This window comes from Balaenoptera ricei, chromosome 9, assembly GCF_028023285.1.
Source record: "Balaenoptera ricei isolate mBalRic1 chromosome 9, mBalRic1.hap2, whole genome shotgun sequence".
In the NCBI taxonomy this organism is placed as follows: domain Eukaryota; kingdom Metazoa; phylum Chordata; class Mammalia; order Artiodactyla; family Balaenopteridae; genus Balaenoptera; species Balaenoptera ricei.
In genome coordinates, this window is record NC_082647.1 from 38,291,666 (window position 1) to 38,314,541 (window position 22,876).

A 22,876-nucleotide genomic window follows, 5' to 3' on the forward strand; every position below is an offset into this window, starting at 1 on the left:
ATAGTCTAGTGACTACATCTTCCATCTGTTATCCAGCATCTAAACAGATCTGTAATTCTCAACAAGTTTCTACACTCTCGTGTAGAGATGTATAGTTCTGTTTGACTGCTTGAGGGAAAGAAAGAGACATGCTGTCACCCAATTAAATATCAACTCTAACCGTGAGGTAGGCAGTTAAGTAAAAGTTTGGTATTTAGGAAGTTTGTTGTTTTTTTTAATCCAGTTGATTTTTTCATTCTGGATAATTCTGACTTTCTTCTAAGATTTCGAGTGTTTACAGGGCAAAGTAGACCGTGTGTTTTTAGCTGTGTTATTCCCTTCCAGCTGTGAACCCCACCCCTAGCAGCTGGAGCCTGGACAGTGGGAAGGAAGCCAAGAACATGTCGGACGGTGGGAAACTTATCTCTCCCCCTGTCCCTCCAAGACCCACACAGACTGGTGGGTATTTGAAGCATTTAACAATCACTTTCATAAAATAACTTTTATTGACTACTCCAGCTTATCCTGAATTCCTCAAAAAGGTAGGCATTTGGTGTCCAAGGTAAAAACCTTAGTAGTAGCTATATAATTTGTTTGTAGTGTTTCCCCTCTTTCCTGAACTCCTGTTACACTAAGTCAAGCAGTGCACCATTCCTAATAAACCCCACAGACAGATTTTGTAGAATGTTCTTTTCTTACATATCATCCTCAGAATTTAGGGGGTACCCTAACCTTGCTGAGACACTGGCATTTTTTCTATGCTATCCTGAGTCACCTCATTCTTATCAACCTTTACTAAGTCTAGCCACTTTCTTCAGGACTGACACCCCAGTTTCAGGTAGCCCCTAAATAGGATTGACTAACTGTGATTTGGATAGGCTTGTGGAAAACAACTAACAAACAGTGCATCCTTAGTATCTGCTGCTTAGACAGGTCTGTATTCAAGGGTCATACTTCTCAAAGGGTTCATTCAAGGCACTGAATCCCCTAGGGTGTTGGTTTAAGAAGCAAAATTCTTGGGCTTAACTTCAGACCTACTGAATCAGAATTTTACTATTTCTGGGCCAAGACCCTAGAATCTGTATTTTGCCACACCTTTCTAGACTTGAGAACCACTGAAAATTATTCTTAAGAAACTTCCTTCGTGAGTTTATAACAATAATAGTTCCCCTTTCCTCCTGAACAAGCCGTTGCTTGGTGACCTGCATATGGGGGCGGTTTTTAAGAGGGGCTACCCTGCTTTACTTATTCTATCCTGGTGATGGGGAGAGTCTTTTCAACACTTAACATATACTTAGAGTAGTTTTGAAGCTTTACAAATACAACAGCCCAAAGGCAAGAGAAAATATGACCCTGTGTTTTTCATGGATTTTTCTGGATTGATCGTCCATGTTTCATTTGGTGTATTTTAGCATCTCATTTTTCTAGTTTCTTTTTTCACTATGAAAAATGACTCTCTCTCTTTTTAAAATAAACTATGTGCTACCCAGTTTGTTTTATACTCGCCAAAGCAAAAAGTCACCAATAGATTTGGAAAGACATGTGAGATCCCTAAACAGAAAAAGAAATAACTTTAGCCTTAATTGATACTCTGCATAAGTAGGTCAGTGTGACCATGGAAGTTTAAAACTCATCAACCAGTAATTGGTATTTTATTCATGATGTCCATATATTCAGGCAACCTCCAACTTAAACCTGGTTGTGTACCTAAAGTTGGGAACTCGAAAAGCATTTTCTAAGGAACAATAATATTCATGGTATTTAGGTTCCTGCTCATTCAGACTTGTAGACAAGGACGCTGATAGAACTATTTTAGGTCTTTCCAGAGAAACGTCACTGTAAACATGCAGTGCGCACAGGGGCTGCTGTACATCCCACAGTGACGGTGCCGGGGAACGCCTAAGCTGAGAGGAAGAGGGTCCCAAGTAAAGTAAACCTTGACTTCTGCCAGACATACCATTCCCAATCAAGATCTGCTTCTCTATACGTGCATGTTTTTCTTCCATACTCTCAACACCCATAATTGATGCCATAGGAGAACTAACAAACAGTGGTGATGGAACATGGCACACGCTGACAGCATGCCCTAGCGTGTAAGGTGGAGGCCACACAACCCCACAGTGTGGGGACCAGCCACTCTTCCTGGTCCCTTAGGCTCAGAGTGCACAGACGACCGTACCTCTGCCCGGTTAACTTGGCAGGGCTTCCTCCCCTTCTGCACTGATTGCTGTCGTGGTCTGTCCTCATGTCATCATGTGTGGTCACTGTTGGGGGGCTCTGTAACTGTCTCTCTTCCCTTCAGCCTTTCTGTAGCTTTCTTATGAGTTTCAGCCCTCACTGTGACATCTGGGAGGATGGCAGCTCGTCACAGAGCAACGAACTCTGAGCTCATTGAAACCTCTGTAGGCAGAATTGGGAAATCCGGCTTATACACACCATGTTGACGGTGTCACGGCAGGCTTTTAGTTTGTGTGGTTATGCTTTACAAAGCTGGATTTGACCCACAAGCGCATACACAGAGCAGTGCCATCAAACAAGCTGTGTCCCGGGGGTAGGGCTTGAAAATCTGGTGGGAGAAACAAAGAGCGGGTTCTTCTTTGCCTTGATGATAAAATCCATAGGGTACCACCTCCCAGAGATAAAGCGAAGACCCAAGTACAAACATTAGGGAGAAAAATGGAAAACTTCTTACCTCTTGTATGATACGGCCAAGGGTTTCCTGTCAATTTCAGGAATATGGGGGGATGGAAGAGGAGGCTGATGTCAGTATATTCCTGGGGACCTATTCTAAGCTGTCTGGATGACTTGGGTCTTTCCATTCCTGCTCAGGACCAAAGTCAGCAGTTATTTCCTAAAGTCTGCTCCCTGGCACCTCACACCTAAAAGCACCTTTTGAAATAGACCAAGCAGCAGAGAAGCATCTGGACTTTGAGGAAGTGGAAAGGACTTTGGACCAGCTTGGGGTCCTGTCACTGTGGTTAAAGCATCATGTATACACTGGTGACTTTTCACTAATTACCCCATGTCTTGGAGCTGCCATCCTTTGTGAAGAATCCATTTTGGGTGGGCACCATTTAGTCGCTCCCCACCCCTCCTTGCCTAGACCCTTGTGCACTAGATCATCTGTATGGGTTTGTACACACAGAGGGCTTTTGCAGGTAGTCAGCTGTCTGGTTTCCTGAATTGAAATGATCTCTCTTTACAGCTTCACCAGCAAGACACACGGCGTCGGTATCCCCATCACCTGCTGGGCGATCTCCATTGAAGGTACAGGCTCTTGTTTAGATTGAAGCTAGAGATTGGCCCCGTGTTACTTTTTCCCCTGGTACATCAATGAGGTGCTTTCGTCTGCACAGACCAGGCAAAGAACATATAAAGAAGGGGGAGAGGAAGATGGGTAAGAAAACAGCACTAGGCTTTCCCTTTGGGGAGCCTGCCATTTGTTTTCAGATTATTAGGCTTTTTCTCCAAATGGTGGCAAGAGAATGTACAAACTAGAGTGAGAATATACACTGAATTAGGAAAGAAATGGTCCCCATGTATCTCCTAGGGCATTTTCAGCCTGGTCTTTTGGTTTAAGGGACATCAAAAACAAACACGTATACTGAAAAACAATCATCAAGATCTACTAAATACTCTCCAGTGCCTTTTTCATCAGCCTCACCTATTTTGAAAACGCCAAAGCCAACTTTTCCTCTTTTAATATTTTATACCAAGGTTTCCATTTACATTAGAGATACACACTTGATCATGCAAAACAAGGCAGTAAAATGAATTTTAAAATTTCTGGGAAACAAACTGGAAAGCTTTAAAGGTCAGACATCTGATCTGATATGTAGACATAGGCTACTTAACATCTCCAAACATACAAAATCCCTCGTGAAGGTAAGGAATAATATTTAGGGATTTCCCTGGTGGCGCAGTGGTTAAGAATCCGCCTGCCAATGCAGGGGACATGGGTTTGATCCCTGGTCTGGGAAGATCCCACATGCCGCGGAGCAACTAAGCCCGTGTGCCACAACTGCTGAGCCTGCGCTCTGGAGCCCGCGAGCCACAACTACTGAGCCCACGCACCACAACTGCTGAAGCCCGTGCGCCTAGAGCCCATGCTCCACAACAAGAGAAGCCACTACGATGAGAAGCCCACATACCGCAACGAAGAGTAGCCCCCGCTCGCCGCAACTAGAGAAAGCCCACGCACAGCAACGAAGACCCAATGCAGCCAAAAATTTTAAAAATTAATTTAAAAAAAAATAATAATATTTAGTCTCTATCCAAATTGAATCAGACTGGCTGCAAGGATTATCAGTACATTCAGAGGTAGGTGTTCAGAGCTGCTATGCCAGAGGCTAATATGAGGTTGAAGTGAGTGTTGTAAGAATGATTTTGTAACTGAATGACTTAGGATTTACACACTCCATGTCCTTTTTGTTGATGAGACATTTCTAACTAATGTAAAAGAAAAGGACAAATTAGCTTCTACAAACACATGGGATCACATTGTGATCCCATACATCTGTGGTGCTAAGGATTGTTGCTGGTAGAGATTGAGAATCTGGAAGGAAATCCCCCCCCAAACAGAGGAAATTGCAAAGAAGTGTGATTTTGTTTGCATTGCCAACATTGCCGATGTCAAAATTTGCTGGTGGGTGCAAATTATTTGCTAGTTTGGTTGTCATTCTGCAGAGCAGCTATTAATTGTAAAGTACATGGGACTGCATTCACCCTGGAAGCCATAGACTGTCATCTTGATGTGATGGGAACAAAAGCAACATGGTGTTTCCGCATCGTTACACTTCCCCTTGCTTGCAAAGAGCCCCACGTGTTGCTATGGAATTCACATATGCATTTTTTAACTTGATTGTGCAGAGTAGTAATAAGATAAGACTAGGAATTGATTCTTAAAAAATAGAAAGAATCGAAGGGCTGAAAATATTCAAGTAGCCACCAAATAGTTAGCAAAGTGGTGTATACTGTCTCTCCACAGACCTGCCTGTGTTCTTACCGGCCATAGGTAGCTTCATAGCCGTATTTTTACAAAATAGGTTTGAAGAGAAAATGGGTGGAACATTTGTGCTGTAACTCCTGGGTTACATTAGAGGGCGTAGTGCTACCAAGTTACTAGCTTTGCTGTGCTTAGAATGCAGAAAACTCCTTGACTGATAGTTTTATCAGCAATTAAATGATGGAATTAACCCCGTGAAGACTCAGCTTACCTGCCTTATTTTGAACTTAGTGTCTAGTTTTTAACAAAAAATTGCAGTGAATTTGGATCTCTTAATTGGCCATGCTTAACTTTAGGCTCCTGCTAAATGAAAGGATTTGTGTCTACTAACATTGTTTTTGTTTCAAAAGAGAGACCAAGGTAAAGTTAGTCTAGGGTAACACTTCTTGGTTTTATAGGCCGTTTATGTGATACATGAAAAAAAATGGTCTATGGTCAAATAAGTTTAGGAAACACTGGGCTGAACAAAGTTATCTGGGTTGCTTTGTTATAAGACTTTAAGAAGCTAATATGCTTTGAATGGACTCAAGGAGTACACAGGGTGCAGTATTTCCCAGTGGAACCCTTAGGGAAGTAGCACATTCCGATGCCAGCGGGGCTAGACAGCTAACAAATGAGTGAAGGAGGCCAGGAGGCCTCAACGTGTTGGCGTGGGAATGGTGGGAAACTGAAGAATTCATGCCCCATCCAAAGGGGACAGCCCTGCTCAGCTTCAAAATATTATCTCCAGTAAGAGAAAGTGAGCAGTTGTTGCTAGAACTCCCAGTGGTTCTGCTGAGCTAGAAAGGGAAGTGGTACCTCCAACGGGTTTTGGTTTGGTTTGGTTTTTGCCAGTTTCCTATCTATCTTTCAAACCATGGGACTAATGATATGCCTCTGCATTTTCTCCCTGAGTGCTTTTATCCTCTTTCCGTCCTGACCATGATGAGGAGTAAAGTGGGCAGTGAGGTTGAACTGAATGGGCTGGCGGCCCTGGCAGATAAATGCCTGATGTATATGTGCGGTTCTGAGGCACACCGGCACTCAGATTTGAGTCTGGGTGTCTGCATGAGGCTTCCAGGGCCGACAGAGCAAAACCCGACAGACTGGGAGGGCTTCAACAACAGAAATGTATTTTCTCACGGTTCTGGAGGCTCCAGGTCCAAGATCAAGGTGCCACCATTCTCGGTTTCTCCTGCGGCCTCTCTCCTTGGCTTGCGGACGGCCACCTTCTCCTTATGTCCTCAGGGTCTTTTCTCTGTGGGCATGCATCTTTGGTGTCTCTTTGCGTCCAATTTTTTTTTTCCTAAAAGGATACCAGATTGGGTTGGGGTCCACCCTGAGGGCCTCAATTTCACTTACCACTTCTTTAAAGGCTGTGTCTCCAAATGCAGGCACATGGTGGGTGGTGGGTCAGGGGGTAGGGCTTCAACCTGTGGATGGGTGGGGGACGCAGTGGGGCTCATCACGGTGTCAGTGACTCTCTGCTGTGTCTCCCCCACCCCCCCCTTTCCACTCCGCACAGGGCTCCGTGCAGTCTTTCACCCCCTCCCCGGTGGAGTATCACTCCCCAGGACTCATCTCCATCTCCAACTCCCCCGTCCTGTCCGGCAGCTACAGCAGTGGGATTTCGTCCCTCAGCCGGTGTAGCACGTCGGAAACCTCAGGCTTTGAAAATCAGGTGAACGAACAGTCGGTGGCGCCGGGGTCGGGGTCAGGCCACAGCGGGTCCGAGGAGCCGGTGCGCAGGGAGAGCAAGACGCCGCCGCCGTACAGCGTGTACGAGCGGACACTGCGGCGCCCGGTCCCGCTACCTCACAGCCTGGCCATCCCTGTCACGGTGGAACCGCCCGCCTTGCCCCCCAAGCCTCTGGCGGCGCGATCGGGACACCTGGAGAACGGGACCAGGAGGACGGACCCCGGCCCGCGGCCCAGACCCCTGCCCCGGAAAGTCTCCCAGTTATAAGAAGTCCCTTTCCTATTTCCCTGCGATGAATTCTCTGCCGTTTACAAGAAATAAGAGGTATGGTGAGAAGACATTTAGTGTAGGCACTTTAATAACTTACTCAGATTTGTCTTTAGATGAATGGAATTAAAACTCGCTTGTTAATAGAATGTTGTTGCACAATATTAAAAGTTACTGATCTCAAACGCCAGGTGTTCCAAGTATGGCTGAATTTTCATTACAGTGTTTCTCATTTGGAAGTGATAAAGCCTTCTTTTGTATCTTTTTATGTTCACTTTTTTTACATAGTTTAATCTCAAAACCAGTACAATATTGTCAAACAATACGAAGCGTGATAATGTTGTATACTTTTTACTGAATACTTGATATTTCAAGAAAGCTTATTAAGTCATTGTACATCCTAACAAACACAGTAGTCCTTATTTTAGAAGACTTCTGTAAATAAGGTGAGATTTCTGGCTCTTTCTATGAACAGACTGATGAATGCACATCTTCAGAATTAAAAGTTAAAGCAAGCTAGTGAGACAGTAAACTTAAGGGGTTGCAAGGATTGGGACTGGAAGTGGTTTTGTTCTTGAAGCAAAATACTTCTTTAAGGTTGCTTTTCACCTTGGCTGCTGTCTACATTCTTAAAACGCTACTTTACCAATTGGTTGGTAAACCCTTTAGTGCCCTGGGCACCATGGTATCTACTGTATTTCTTTTCAAGGTGCAATTTACTTCCAGAGAGTTCCAATCAGGTAGATGAAGCAAAAGACCCCAGGAGAAATGTTTACTTGAATCTTGTGCTTCCTCACTTGATAGTTTCCTCTACCAAATTTGTCACTGAAGAAGAACAGATGTTCATGTGTTAAGTAGGCACAAATTAATGTGTCCCATTAGCAAGAATTCAGGAATCAATACAGGACAGCAGTAAATTAATAGAGTAAATGAAGAAAAGAAACAGAGAGAAAATATATTAGCATGATTAAATGGCAAAAGGACTTTCAAAAGGCAAGGACATTAACTTTCAATCCTGCACAAAATAAGGAATTCCTCACAACTCTCCATTATTACTGGTGGAGCTTGTCTTCTTAGCTAATCCTGTTGTCCTTTTGTTGAAGGAGGATGGCGGTAGACCACTCTAGCTTGAATACTGCAACACAGCATCTTAGATCTAGATAGGGACACTCATGCCACAGTCATAGGAGTGTGAAAAAAGCACCTTGTATGTGGTAACGTATTTTGTATCTTTGTTTTCTTTACTGACTGTTTATAACACTCAACTGACAATAGATATGAACTGTATTTTAAATCATACTGTTGAATATTTTCCCTCTTCTGTTGGGAAGCTCATTTTAGTTTAACTGTGTTTGTTTTTGTTGATAGCTTACCTGGAAGGCAGTGACAACTTTTTTATATTCCCTTAATGAAACCATTCAGCAGGTATACGCTGTTGAGGCTGGTTATAGAGGTTTTCTATAATAAATGTTCAAGTATTTTTGTACATAACTGGTTAATTTTAATAAGAGATACCATTATGTGTAAAAAAAAAAGTAAAAATAAAAGCAAACTGTTGTGGAAGCAGTACGATTGTTATAATTATGCCAAATACTTTATGTACGGAAAAAAATATTTGTACATATGTGCTTCTAACAATAATTCTGCCATATTGACTTTACAGTTTTGAATGTCAGAAAATTAATATATGTTAAAATATTTATGTTTAGTGAAATTTTTCATAATAGAGAAAAGGAACATGAATTTTAGCTTTGTATCTTGCAAGTTTTTCGGTTGAAAATTTCTTGCACTAGCTTTTGCTTTTGATGATAACACTTTGTGTTTGTAATCACATCCTTAAGTATATATATATCTATATATATATATCTATATATATATATCTATATATATATATCTATATATATATAGGAAGATCCGTATTTCTGTTGCTTTAAAGAAGTAAAGACTTCCTTCCATTTAAATAAGGTGACATGCATAAGATAACAAAGCTTCTTTGATTTCCTTTTCCTCTGTAATTTAATAGATTCCTTGACTAGTGCTTGGGCACAGTATAAATCAGTGTTATTTGCTCTTGAAGCCATTTAAAAAAAAAATTTTTTTTTTTGGCAATGAACAGTTGATCATGTGTGTGTATTTCTGAAGCAGCTATATAGCAGAACATTTCAAGAGATTCTGTTAGCCCAGATGTTAATGTTGGTTGCTGCTGAATGGTAAATATTAAATAAAATTACCTGATTAATCTTGATATTTGTCTTTATTCCTGTCATCAGCATATCTTTACCTGGAACAGAAGCTGTGTAAATAACTGCCAAGTGTACAAAAGGAATAGTTAGTTGAGTGCTGCTTTTGCCAGTTGGGCAAACTATCTGCCTGCCTGCTTTCCTCCTGATTTTCATAAAATGATTGATTGATAGGAAATACATTTAACACTGCAAAATCCACTGACTACCAAATTTGTTAATAAACCCTGGCTTTTAATTTTGTGAGATGCGTCGATGCTGTGTTAGATTTACAACATTTATGTCACTCAGTGCTAAGCAAGGCCCTGTCTAAAGCCTCTGTTCCATTAAATACTAAAACCCATTTAAAGGTCATTGTCCATGTCTTCCTGATTATTTCTCAACATTGATTTTAGAGCATTTTGGGATCATTTTCATTACCACTGAACCCACGAGTCTTTCGATTCTACAAGCCTCATTACAATATGAATAGCTTCTTTTCCTACCTTAGTAGTCTTCTCTTCAAATTGATATTTTCTCTACAAAACACAGCAAAGAAAATAACAAGTTACACAGCTTTGCCTTTATTTGATCTTTACACATTAAAAGATGGCTTTATCATCAGAATAAATAAATTCTTAGTTATTGAATGAAATAAACCTTGTCCTCATTACATAAGGATACCATTAAAAAGACTTGAAAATTTGACAGAATACCAATCCCCCAACATAACTATTATTTTTACATATTCCTTTTGTCTTTTTCTTTATGCATATATGGCATAGTTTTCCTACTTTGTTGAGTGCTGGTTCCCCAAGTATCCCAACACAATCTAATGATAATACAGGGCTGAGATCACTGCCCACTGCCATAAGGGGGAGTACCACCTCAACAGAGCTTTGGCAGGGTCTTAGAGAGGCAAGGGCAAGATCAGATTTTATTGAAATTCTGGAGTTTTGTTTAAGGTACATCATTCAATGAGCAGACCTTAAGATTGGGTAAAGATCATGATATAATTCTTGAGGGTTGGTTAGAAACAACAGGATTGAGGTGTTCTGTTAACTGATACTTTCTATTGACAATTTGATGGGTCTGTTGAGAAATTACGTTATGAAAAATAAACTTATTTACCTGGCAAAGAGACTCCTGGAAAAGTTATGCCAGCAAACATTGGAATAGTGAGGTCATGTTCAAGTAGACATAAGCTGTATAGAGTAGATGGTTTCAGTTTTCAACATGTGTATTTTACATAGTGCTAATCACAGTGTACCTGGATGGACTACTCTTATTTTTTGTTTAATGTTACAGTAAGTATTTTCATGTTATTACATGTACATAAAAAGCAAAGTATATATTCCCACCATTTACTTAGCCATTCCCCTATTAATGGACATGATATCATTTCCAGTTTTTCACTACTACAAATAATACCACTGGGACTCTTCTGACATATAGCTTTTTCCATGTTTTGGGTTATTTCTTTAGCATGCAGTCCTAGACTAAAATTGTGAAGGCAAGGGAAGGATGATTTTTGTAGTTATCTTGCATACTGGCAAATTATTTCCCAAAAGAGTTGTACCAATTTTAGTGCCACCAGCAATATTTTTCCAAGATTAGATATTGATGGAGTGATTTTTTGCTGTGTGGGAAGAAAATATTGCTGCCTTACCTAAACTTTGAGAAAATGTTACTAAACCAGTTAAGTATTTTACAGAATTGTGTGTAAGGAAGTTGATATCCTACAAAGAAAATGAAAAGGAGAGATGAGACAACATTAAAGTAACAGGCACTAACAGTATAGCACCTACTGAAAATACTTCATCTCAGAGAAGAGCTTGCTAGGAAGGCATTTTAGATCCTCTATTTGTATAGAATACTAGAAAATCCCCAACATTCTGAACACAGGTACCATCTCACTTATCCAGTTTACCCCTGTCATTCGCAATCAGTGAAGAAGCCAAAAACCTAGAAATGAGGACACTGACCTGAACAACCATAATAAATGCCACTGTCAACTGAGTGCAGTGTCCCAAAGACAATGAGGCTAATGAAATGCTTGATGTGTTTGAATTTACTGAGAGGAGATTATACTTTTGTAAGAAGTTGAGGGATGGATAAGAGAGGTACCTGGAAAGCTATGCAAGTCAAGGGGGAAGAAATGAACTCCAGAAAAAACAAAAAAAATGTTTAGATAAGTAACGTAATTATAGTATACCATGGGGGTCAGCTATACATAATATTTACATAGTCATGGAAATGCAAAACATATATTGGTCTAACTCCAAATTACATTGGAAGGATGAGGGTAAGGAAGGAATCTGTGTATATGGAGAATAACAAATTCTCATCTTCCGTATAGGGATGTCAATCAGTAATGCCTAAAATTTAAAGACAATCAAAAAGTAGCAATTTAATATACTTTAATTTAGATATAAGAGCAAAAGTTAAGAAATAACTTGAAAATGATGGCCCCTCTGGAGTGAAAATGGCTGCAGTACAGGAATGTTGCAGGAAACTCCTGGTTTTCACAATGGTTTAAACAACTATATGCGTATTTGACTGTGATATATTTTAAGAGATTTTTAAAAATGATTCCTACAACATTCATTCAGATACCACCACACTGGTTTCACTTCTCTTATTTGTTTTCCCTCCAAATCCAAAACAGATGTGGATTTGGAGCTCTTTGAGAAGCACATACAGAGTTTGCCAGGAGATTTCTACTTCACAGGCATGGATGTGGCAGATAGTAGGAAGTGAAGGGGAGGAGTTTCTGGTCCTATATGCAACTCCTCTGGGAGAAGTGATTGGCAGTAATACAAGCAAATTTTAATTCCATTCATGACTAAAGCCCATCCGTTAAGTCATTTGCAATAGGTTTAAGGGGCTGGCTCCTCTTTGTTCTTTAGTAGCAGCACTAAGCAGCCAATAGAAACAATTTTTAGACAGGTCTGAAAAGAATTCTGCACATATCCCCAGTTTACAAGTTCTGTTTGTGTCAATAATGTGAATTTTCTCATCCTGAAAGAAGCACACACAGGTCTTAGTGTGACTGACTTGGGAACAAGAGGCAACAGTCCCACATTATTTCCCTCCAAGAGGGAGAAAATTAGCTTATTAGAAAATAATTAATTCTTTTTAAAAAGGTAAATACACAGTGAGCATCAAAAGAACTTCAATCCTGAAATGAAACTTGGCAGAGGGTGTCCTGGTACATCCATCATCACTCCCCTCACTATACCTCAATCTCTTGCCTCACCACCTACAACTTACCCGAGTCCTTGTTCCAAACCCAGAAAAAGGGGCTCCCCTCATCAGAATTATGCTCTCTACCCATGAGTTGATCCCACCTCACCTCCCTCTGAATCCTTCCATATCTATGAGGAAGTGAGGGGGAATCTGGCTGTGACCTTTGATCTTATTAATGCAACTGATCTGATGGCTGGGCCTGAAGACAAGAACAAATATAACTAAATGTTTACCAACTTCAGTTAACTTTTCTTTTCTCCCTTTTTTATTCCTTTTGGTAAGGCAACTGAGCTTAAGAATTTACAAGTTGGCATGAAATTTCAAAATTTATGTAAGTCAGAGAAAAATATAGCCAAGATAAAAGAGCAAACAGACTAAAAAAACATTTGTACCATATATGACAATGTTAATATCCTTATGAAGAATTCACCTAAATTGATTTTAAAAAATAATAATTAAGACTGTTAAGAGATATAAGTATTGGAAAGGAAGGGAGAAAGTATGCTAATAGGCAAAAAAATAATTTACAAAAGATGAACCATAAACAAACATAGTAAAATAACTAACTGAACTACTAATCAAAGAAAAACAAATGAAAACAACAATAAAGTAACATTTGTTGCTTATGAAATTAGCTATATGTATAAAATGACAGCACCCAATTCTGGGAAGAGTATGGTGACAAGTTGTCCTCATTGATATAGCTGGTGGCACTAAATTAGGAAAACCTTTTTGAAATGCAATTTGGCAGTATGGATCCAGAATCTAAAAAATAGTCATGTCCTTTGAGCCATAACTCATGACTGGAAATCTATGAGAAGAAAATAATTCAAAATGCAACATGGGTATATGGAGAAACAACAGGCAAAAATTTAAAGTCATAGAAATGTTAGTATGGAGATGGCTACATAAAATATAACATCCAATCAAAAGAATGGGGGGTGGAGTCAAGATGGCGTACTAGGAGGATGCGGAATTCACATCTCCTCACAACTAGGGCACCTACCAGGAACCGATGGGGGACCATGGACACCTAAGGGGACGGGAGGAACCCCCAGTGACTGGGTAGGACGTGGGGCGTGGTAGGAGTGAAGAGGGAGGAGAAGGGGAGGTGGGACGGGACTGGTGCCTCTGAGGGGCGGCTGGGGTAGGGGAAGGGATCCCACGCCCAAAGGGGGAAATTGGGGAACCATTGGGAGGGCAGAGGATCAAAAGGCATCGTGGCCATGTTTCCCCTGTCCACTTGGACACCCAGAAACCTGTTGAGATCCCAGGCCTGATCCTCTGCCCACTGAGGCCCCCTCCATCCATGCGGGTCCTGAGGGAGTGGGACGGAGGGAAGGGGGAGCAAACGTAAGGGCCAGACCTCCAGACGAGGACCCCTGAGGGGTGGCTGGGGGAGGGAAGGAGTTCCTACACCCAGTGGGACCCACCCATGGTTAGGGGTCCAGTGGTGATGGGGGAGACCCTGGGGGAGACAGTGGAGGAGGGAATGAAGGAACAGAAGGGAACAGGGCCAGTGCTTTCCCTGTCCACTTAGGCACTGGGAAGCCTGTTGGGTTCCCAGGCCTAATCCTCTGCCCTAGGAGCCTCCCTCCTGCAGCCCAGAGCCCAAGCCCTGCTCTTACACCCCCTCCCAGGACCCTACGTCTACACTCGGAGACACCCTCCAACAAGCTGGGCCTAAACCCCACCTACACACCCTCACTCAGAACCCTACCTCCAAACTCCGGAAACCCACAGTCCAGAGGCCCTCCTTTCAAGGTGCTGCCTCTCCCATTCTGCGCAGGTCCTAAGCAGAGGCCCCACCCCATGCTCAAACATCACCCTCCAACCCACCTAGGTTCCACCCCACCCAAAACCCTGGCCTTGCCTAAGTTACACCCCCCACCTAAACCCTGCCCCCATAGCCAAGGTTTTTCTTCTTTCTTTCTTTTCTTTATTCCTCTTTTAGATTGGGGTTCTGTTTTACCGTGTTGATTCATTGTTGTTGATTCTTTTATATTTTTATTTTTCCTAATAATCTTATTTTTCTAATTTTATTTTATTCTTTATACTTTGTTAGTGATGTCTCCTTTTGGCTTGTTCTCCCCCCGCCTTTTTTTTTTTTTCTTTCTTTCTTTTTTCTTTTTTCTGTTGTGGTTTTATTTTACCTTGTTGCAATTGTTTCAATTATAGTTTTATATTTCCTAATGTATTTTTTATCTTTCTAATTTTATTTTGTTTTTTATTCTTTGATATTGTACTGCTCCTTTTTTCCTTTCTTCCTTTATTTATTTATTTTTTTTACTGCACCACAAAGCTTGTGGGATCTCGGTTCCCAAGCCAGAGGTTGGGCCTGAGCTCCTGTGGTGGGAGCTCTGAGTCCAAACCGCTGGACTAACAGAGAACCTCAGAACCCAAGGAATATCAATAGAAGTAAGGTCTACCAGAGGTCCTCACCTCAGCACCAGGACCCAGCTCTATCCAACTGCCTGCAAACTCCAGTGCTGGATGTCTCAGGCCAACCAGTAAGATAGGAATACAGCACCATCCATCATCAAAAAAAAAAAAAAAAAATGAAATGACAAAAAGTTTGTTACAGACAAAGGAGCAAGGTAAAAACCTACAAGACCAAATAAATGAAGATGAAATAAGCAACTGACCTGAAAAAGAATCCAGAGTAATGACAGCAAAGATGATCCAAAATCTCAGGAACAAAATGGAGAAAATACAAGAAACATTTAACAAGGATATAGAAGAATTAAAGAGCAAACAAACAGTGATGAACAACACAATTACTGAAATTAAAAATACTCTAGAAGGAATCAGTAACAGAATAACTGAGACAGAAGAACGGATAAGTGACCTGGAAGATAAAATGGTGGAAGTAACTGCCAGGGAGCAGAAAAAAGAAAAAAGAAAGAAAAAAATTGAGGACAGTCTCAGACCACTGGGACAACATTAAATGCACCAACATTCTAATTATAGGGGTCCCAGAAGAAGAAGAGAAAAAGAAAGTGTTTGAGAAAATATTTGAAGAGATTATAGTTGAAAACATCCCTAACATGTGAAAGGAAATAGTCAAACAATCCAGGAAGCACAGAGAGTACCATAAAGGATAAACCCAAAGAGAAACATGCCGAGACATATTAATCAAACTATCAAAAATGAATTACAAAGAAAAAATATTGAAAGCAGCAAGGGAAAAGCAACAAATAACATACAAGGGAATTCCCATAAGGTTAACAGCTGATATTTCAGCAGAAACTCTACAAGCCAGAAGGGAGTGGCAGGACATATTTAAGGTGATGAAATGGAAAAACCTACAACCAAGATTACCCTACCCAGCAAGGATCTCATTCAGATTTGATGGAGAAATTAAAAGCTTTACAGACAAGCAAAAGCTAAGAGAATTCAGCACCATCAAACCAGCTTTACAACAAATGCTAAACGAACTTCTCTAGGCAGGAAACACAAGAGAAGGAAAAGACCTACAATAACAAACCCAAAACAATTAAGAAAATGGTAGTAGGGACATACATATCAATAATTAACTTAAATGTTAATTGATTAAACGCTGCAACCACATAGACTGGCTGAATGGATACAAAAACAAGACCCGTCTATAGGCTGTCTACAAGAGACCCACTTCAGACCTAGGGACACACACAGACTGAAAGTGAGGGGATGGAAAAAGATATTCCATGCAAATGTAAATCAAAACAAAGCTGGTGTAGCAATTCTCATATCAGACATAGCAATTCTCATATAGGCTTTAAAATAAAGACTCTTACAAGAGACAACGAAGGACACTACATAATGATCAAGGGATCAATCCAAGAAGAAGATATAACAATTGTAAATATTTATGCACCCAACATAGGCACACCTCAATACATAAGGCAAATGCTAACAGCCATAAAAGGGGAAATCGCCAGTAACACTATAATAGTAGGGGACTTTAACACCCCACTTTCACCAATGGACAGATGATCCAAAATGAAAATTAATAGGGAAACACAAGCTGTGAATGACACATTAAACAAGATGGACCTAACTGATATTTACAGGACACTCCATCCAAAAACAACAGAATACACTTTTTTCTCAAGTGCTCATGGAACATTCTCCAGGATAGACCATATCTTGGGTCACAAATCAAGCCCTGGTAAACTTAAGAAAATTGACGTCATATCAAGTATCTTTTCCGAACACAACCCTATGAGACTAGATATCAATTACAGGAAAAAACTGTAAAAAATACAAACACATGGAGGCTAAACAATATGCTACTAAATAACCAAGAGATCACTGAGGAAATCAAAGAGGAAGTCAAAAAATACCTAGCAACAAATGACAATGAAAACACAATGACCCAAAACCTATGGGATGCAGCTAAAGCAGTTCTAAGAGGGAAGTTTATAGCAATACAATCCTACCTCAAGAAACAAGAAACATCTCAAATAAACAACCTAACCTTACACCTGAAGCAATTAGAGAAAGAAGAACAAATAAACCCCAAAGTTAGCAGAAGGAAAAAAATCATAAATATCAGATCAGAAACAAATGAAAAAGAAATGAAATAAACAATAGCAAAGATCAGTAACTCTAAAAGTTGGTTCTTTGAGAAGATAAACAAAATTGATAAACCATTAGCCAGACTAATCGAGAAAAAAAGGGTGAAGACTCAATAGATTTAGAAATGAAAAAGGAGAAGTAACAACTGACACTGCAGAAATACAAAGTATCATGAGAGATTACTACAAGCAACTATACACCAATAAAATGGACAACCTGGAAGAAATGGACAAATTCTTAAAAGTGCAGAACCTTCTGAGACTGAACCAGGAAGAAATAGAAAATATAAACAGACCAATCACAAGCACTGAAATAGAAACTGTAATTAAAAATCTTCCTACAAACAAAAGGCCAGGACCAGATGGCTCCACAGACGAATTCTATCAAACATTTAGAGAAGAGCTAACACCTATCCTTCTCAAACTCTTCCAAAATATAGCAGAGGGAGGAACACTCCCCAACTCATTCTACGAGGCCACCATCACCCTGATACCAAAACCAGACAAAGACGTCACAAAAAAAGAAAACTAGAGGCCAATATCTCTGATGAACATACATGCAAAAATCCTCAACAAAATACTAGCAAACAGAATCCAGCAGCACATTAAAAGGATCAGACACCATGATCAAGTGGGGTTTATCCCAAGAATGCAAGGATTCTTCAATATACACAAATCAATCAATGTGATACACCATATTAACAAATTGAAGGATAAAAACCATATGATCATCTCAATAGATGCAGGAAAAGTTTTTGACAAAATTCAACACCCATTTATGATAAAAACTCTCCAGAAAGTAGCCATATAGAGACCCTACCTCAACATAATAAAGGCATATATGACAAACCCACAGCCAACATCATTCTCAATGGTGAAAAACTGAAACCATTTCCTCTAAGATCAGGAACAAGACAAGGTTGCCCACTCTCACCACTGTTATTCAACATAGTTTTGGAAGTTTTAGCCACAGCAATCAGAGTAGAAAACAAGTAAAAGGAATCCAAATCGGAAAAGAAGACGTAAAACTGTCACTGTTTGCAGGTGACATGATACTATACATAGAGAATCCTAAAGATGCTACCAGAAAACTACTAGAGCTAATCAATGAATTTGGTAAAGTAGCAGGATACAAAATGAATGCACAGAAATCTTTTGCATTCCTATATACTAATGATCAAAATCTGAAAGATAAATTAAGGAAACACTCCCATTTACCATTGCAACAAAAAGAATAAAATACCTAGGAATAAACCTACCTAAGGAGACAAAAGACCTGTATGCAGAAAACTTTAAGACACTGATGAAAGAAATTAAAGATGATACAAACGGATGGAGAGATATACCATGTTCTTGGATTGGAAGGATCAACATTGTGAAAATAACTATACTACCCAAAGCAATCTACAGATTCAGTGCAATCCCTATCAAACTACCACTGGCATTTTTCACAGAACTAAAACAAAAAATTGCACACTTTGTATGGAAACACAAAAGACCCCGAATAGCCAAAGGAATCTTGAGAACGAAAAATGGAGCTGGGGGAATCAGACTCCCTGACTTCAGACTATACTACAAATATACAGTAATCAAGACAGTATGGTACTGGCACAAAAACAGAAATATAGATCAATGGAACAGGATAGAAAGCCCAGTGATAAACCCACACACATACGGTCACCTTATCTTCTATAAAGGAGGCAAGAATATACAATGGAGAAAAGACAGCCTCTTCAATAAGTGGTGCTGGGAAAACTGGACAGCTACATGTAAAAGAATGAAATTAAAACACTCCCTAACACCATACACAATAATAAACTCAAAATGGATTAAAGACCTAAATGTAAGGTCAGACACTATATATAAAATTCTTAGAGGAAAACATAGGAAGAACATTCTTTGACATAAATCACAGCAAGATCCTTTTTGACCCACCTCCTAGAGAAATGGAAATAAAAACACAAATAAACAAATGGGACCTAATGAAACTTAAAAGCTTTTGCAGAGCAAAGGAAAACATAAACAAGACCAAAAGACAACCTTCGGAATGGGAGAAAATATTTGCAAATGAAGCAACTGACAAAAGATTAATCTCCAAAATATACAAGCAGCTCATGCAGTTCAATATCAAAGAAACAAACAACCCAAACCAAAAATGGACAGAAGACATAAATAAACATTTCTCCAAAGAAGATATACAGATTGCCAACAAACACATGAAAAGATGCTCAACATCACTAATCATCAGAAAATTGCAAATCAAAACTACGATGTGGAGAGAGAAGATGGCGGAAGAGTAAGACGCAGAGATCACCTTCCTTCCCACAGATACAGTAGAAATACATCTACACGTGGAACTGCTCCTACAGAACACCCACTGAACGCTGGTAGAAAATGTCAGACCTCCCAAAAGGCAAGAAAATCCCCACGTACTTGGGTAGGGCAAAAGAAAAAAGAAATAACAGAGACAAAAGAATAGGGACGGGACTGCACCAGTGGGAGGGAGCCATGAAGGAGGAAAGGATTCCACACACTAGGAAGCCCCTTCGCGGGCAGAGACTGTGGGTGGCAGAGGGGGGAAGCTTCGGAGCCACGGAGGAGAGCGCAGCCACAGGGGTGCGGACGGCAAAGCGGAGAGATTCCCGCACAGAGGCTCGGCGCCGAGCAGCACTCACCAGCCCGAGAGGCTTGTCTGCTCACCTTCCGGGATGGGCGGATGCTGGAAGCTGAGGCTCGGGCTTTGGTTGATCGCAGGGAGAGGCCTGGGGTTGGCAGCGTGAACATAGCCTGAAGGGGTTAGAGCACTAGAGCTGGCTGGGAGGGAGTCCGGGAAAAAGTCTGCAGCCGCCAAAGAGGCAAGAGACTTTTTCTTGCCTCTTTGTTTCGCGGCGTGCAAGGAGAGGGGATTCAGAGCGCCGCCTAAACAAGCTCCAGAGACGGGCACGAGCCGCAGCGATCAGCGCAGGCCCCAGAGACGGGCGTGAGACGCTAAGGCTGCTGCTGCCGCCACCAAGAAGCCTGTGTGCGAGCACAGGTCACTCTCCACACCATCCCTCCCGGGAGCCGGTGCAGCCCGCCACTGCCAGGGTCCCGTGATCCAGGGACAACTTCCCCGGGAGAACGCACGGCACGCCTCAGGCTGCTGCAACGTCACGCGAGCCTCTGCCGCCGCAGGCTCGCCCCGCATCCGTACCCCTCCCTCCCCCCGGCCTGAGTGAGCCAGAGCCCCCGAAGCAGCTGCTACTTTAACCCCGTTCTGTCTGGGCGGGGAACAGACGCCCTCAGGCGACCTACATGCAGAGGCGGGTCCAAATCCAAAGCTGAACCCCGGGAGCTGTATGAACAAAGAAGAGAAAGGGAAATCTCTCCCAGCAGTCTCAGAAGCAGCGGATTAAAACTCAACAAACAACTTGATGTGCCTGCATCTGTTGAATACCTGAATAGAAAACGAATCATCCCAAATTCAGGAGGTGGACTTTGGGAGCAGGATATATTAATTTTTCCCCTTTTCCTTTTTTTCTGAGTGTATATGTATATGCTTCTGGGTGAGATTTTGACTGTATAGCTTTGCTTTATAATAGCTTTATTTTACTTCACTATATTATAGCCTCTTTCTTTCTTTCTTTCTTTCTATTTTTTCTCCCTTTTACTCTGAGCCGTGTGGATGAAAGGCTCTTGGTGCTCCAGCCAGGCATCAGGGCTGTGCCTCTGAGGTGGGAGAGCCAACTTCAGGACACTGGTCCACAAGAGACCTCCCAGCTCCACATAATACCAAACCGTGAAAATCTCTCAGAGATCTCCATCTCAACATTAAGACCCAGCTTCACTCAACGACCAGCAAGCTACAGTGCTGGACACCCTATGCCAAACAACTAGCAAAACAGGAACACAGCCCCATCCATTAGCAGAGAGGCTGCCTAAAATCGTAATAAGGCCACAGACACCCCAAAATATACCACCAGACATGGACGTGCCCACCAGAAAGACAAGATCCAGCCTCATCCACCAGAGCTCAGGCACTAGTTCCCTCCACCAGGAAGCCTACACAACCCACTGAACCAACCTTAGCCACTGGGGACAGATACCAAAAACAACGGGAACTACGAACCTGCAGCCTGTGAAAAGGAGACCCCAAACACAGTAAGATAAGCAAAGTGAGACGGCAGAAAAACACACAGCAGATGAAGGAGCAGGGTCAAAACACACCAGACCTAACAAATGAAGAGGAAATAGGTAGTCTACCTGAAAAAGAATTCAGAATAATGATAGTAAGGATGATCCAAAATCTTGGAAATAGAATAGACAAAATGCAAGAAACATTTAACAAGGACATAGAAGAACTAAAGAGGAACCAAGCAACGATGAAAAACACAATAAATGAAATTAAAAATACTCTAGATGGGATCAATAGCAGAATAACTGAGGCAGAAGAACGGATAAGTGACCTGGAAGATAAAATGGTGGAAATAACTACAGCAGAGCAGAATAAAGAAAAAAGAATGAAAAGAACTGAGGACAGTCTCAGAGACCTCTGGGACAACATTAAATACACCAACATTCGAATTATAGGGGTCCCAGAAGAAGAGGAGAAAAAGAAAGGGACTGAGAAAATATTTGAAGAGATTATAGTTGAAAACTTCCCTAATATGGGAAAGGAAATAGTTAATCAAGTCCTGGAAGAACAGAGAGTCCCATACAGGATAAATCCAAGGAGAAACATGCCAAGACACATATTAATCAAACTATCAAAAATTAAATATAAAGAAAACATATTAAAAGCAGCAAGGGAAAAACAACAAATAACACACAAGGGAATCCCCATAAGGTTAACAGCTGATCTTTCAGCAGAAACTCTGCAAGCCAGAAGGGAGTGGCAGGATATACTTAAAGTCATGAAGGAGAAAAACCTACAACCAAGGTTACTCTACCCAGCAAGGATCTCATTCAGATTCGATGGAGAAATTAAAACCTTTACAGACAAGCAAAAGCTGAGAGAGTTCAGCACCACCAAACCAGCTTTACAACAAATGCTAAAGGAACTTCTCTAGGCAAGAAACACAAGAGAAGGAAAACACCTACAATAACAAACCCAAAATATTTAAGAAAATGGGAATAGGAACATACATATCGATAATTACCTTAAATGTAAATGGATTAAATGCTCCCACCAAAAGACACAGACTGGCTGAATGGATACAAAAGCAAGATCCATATATATACTGTCTACAAGAGACCCACTTCAGACCTACAGACACTTACAGACTGAAAGTGAGGGGATGGAAAAAGATATTCCATGCAAATGGAAATCAAAACAAAGCTAGAGTAGCAATTCTCATATCAGACAAAATAGACTTTAAAATAAAGACTATTACAAGAGACAAAGAAGGACACTATATAATGATCAAGGGATCGATCCAAGAGGAAGGTATAACAATTGTAAATATTTATGCACCCAACATAGGAGCACCTCAATACATAAGGCAAATACTAACAGCCATAAAAGGGGAAATCGACAGTAACACAATCATAGTAGGGGACTTTAACACCCCACTTTCACCAATGGACAGATCATCCAAAATGAAAATAAATAAGGAAACACAAGCTTTAAATGATACATTAAACAAGATGGACTTAATTGATATTTTTATAGGACATTCCACCCAAAAACAACAGAATACACATTTTTCTCAAGTGCTCATGGAACATTCTCCAGGATAGATCATATCTTGGGTCACAAATCAAGCCTTGGTAAATTTAAGAAAATTGAAATCATATCAAGTATCTTTTCCGACCACAACGCTATGAGACTAGATATCAATTACAGGAAAAGATCTGTAAAAAATACAAACACATGGAGGCTACACAATACACTACTTAATAACGAAGTGATCACTGAAGAAATCAAAGGGGAAATCAAAAA

At 40.8% G+C, this 22,876-nt stretch overlaps 1 protein-coding gene across 2 annotated transcripts in view; it reads left to right on the forward strand.

Moving 5' to 3' along the window:
• Positions 1–8,622, forward strand: part of DOCK4 (dedicator of cytokinesis 4) — a 492,329-nt gene extending 483,707 nt beyond the window's left edge. For both annotated transcript variants that reach the window (XM_059933591.1, XM_059933592.1), the window contains exons 50-52: positions 325–438; positions 3,185–3,246; positions 6,489–8,622. In XM_059933591.1, coding sequence (XP_059789574.1) covers positions 325–438; positions 3,185–3,246; positions 6,489–6,929 — 617 coding nt within the window. In that variant the 3' untranslated portion in view covers positions 6,930–8,622. The remainder of the gene's footprint in view (positions 1–324; positions 439–3,184; positions 3,247–6,488) is intronic.
• Positions 8,623–22,876: the final 14,254 nt, after the last annotated feature.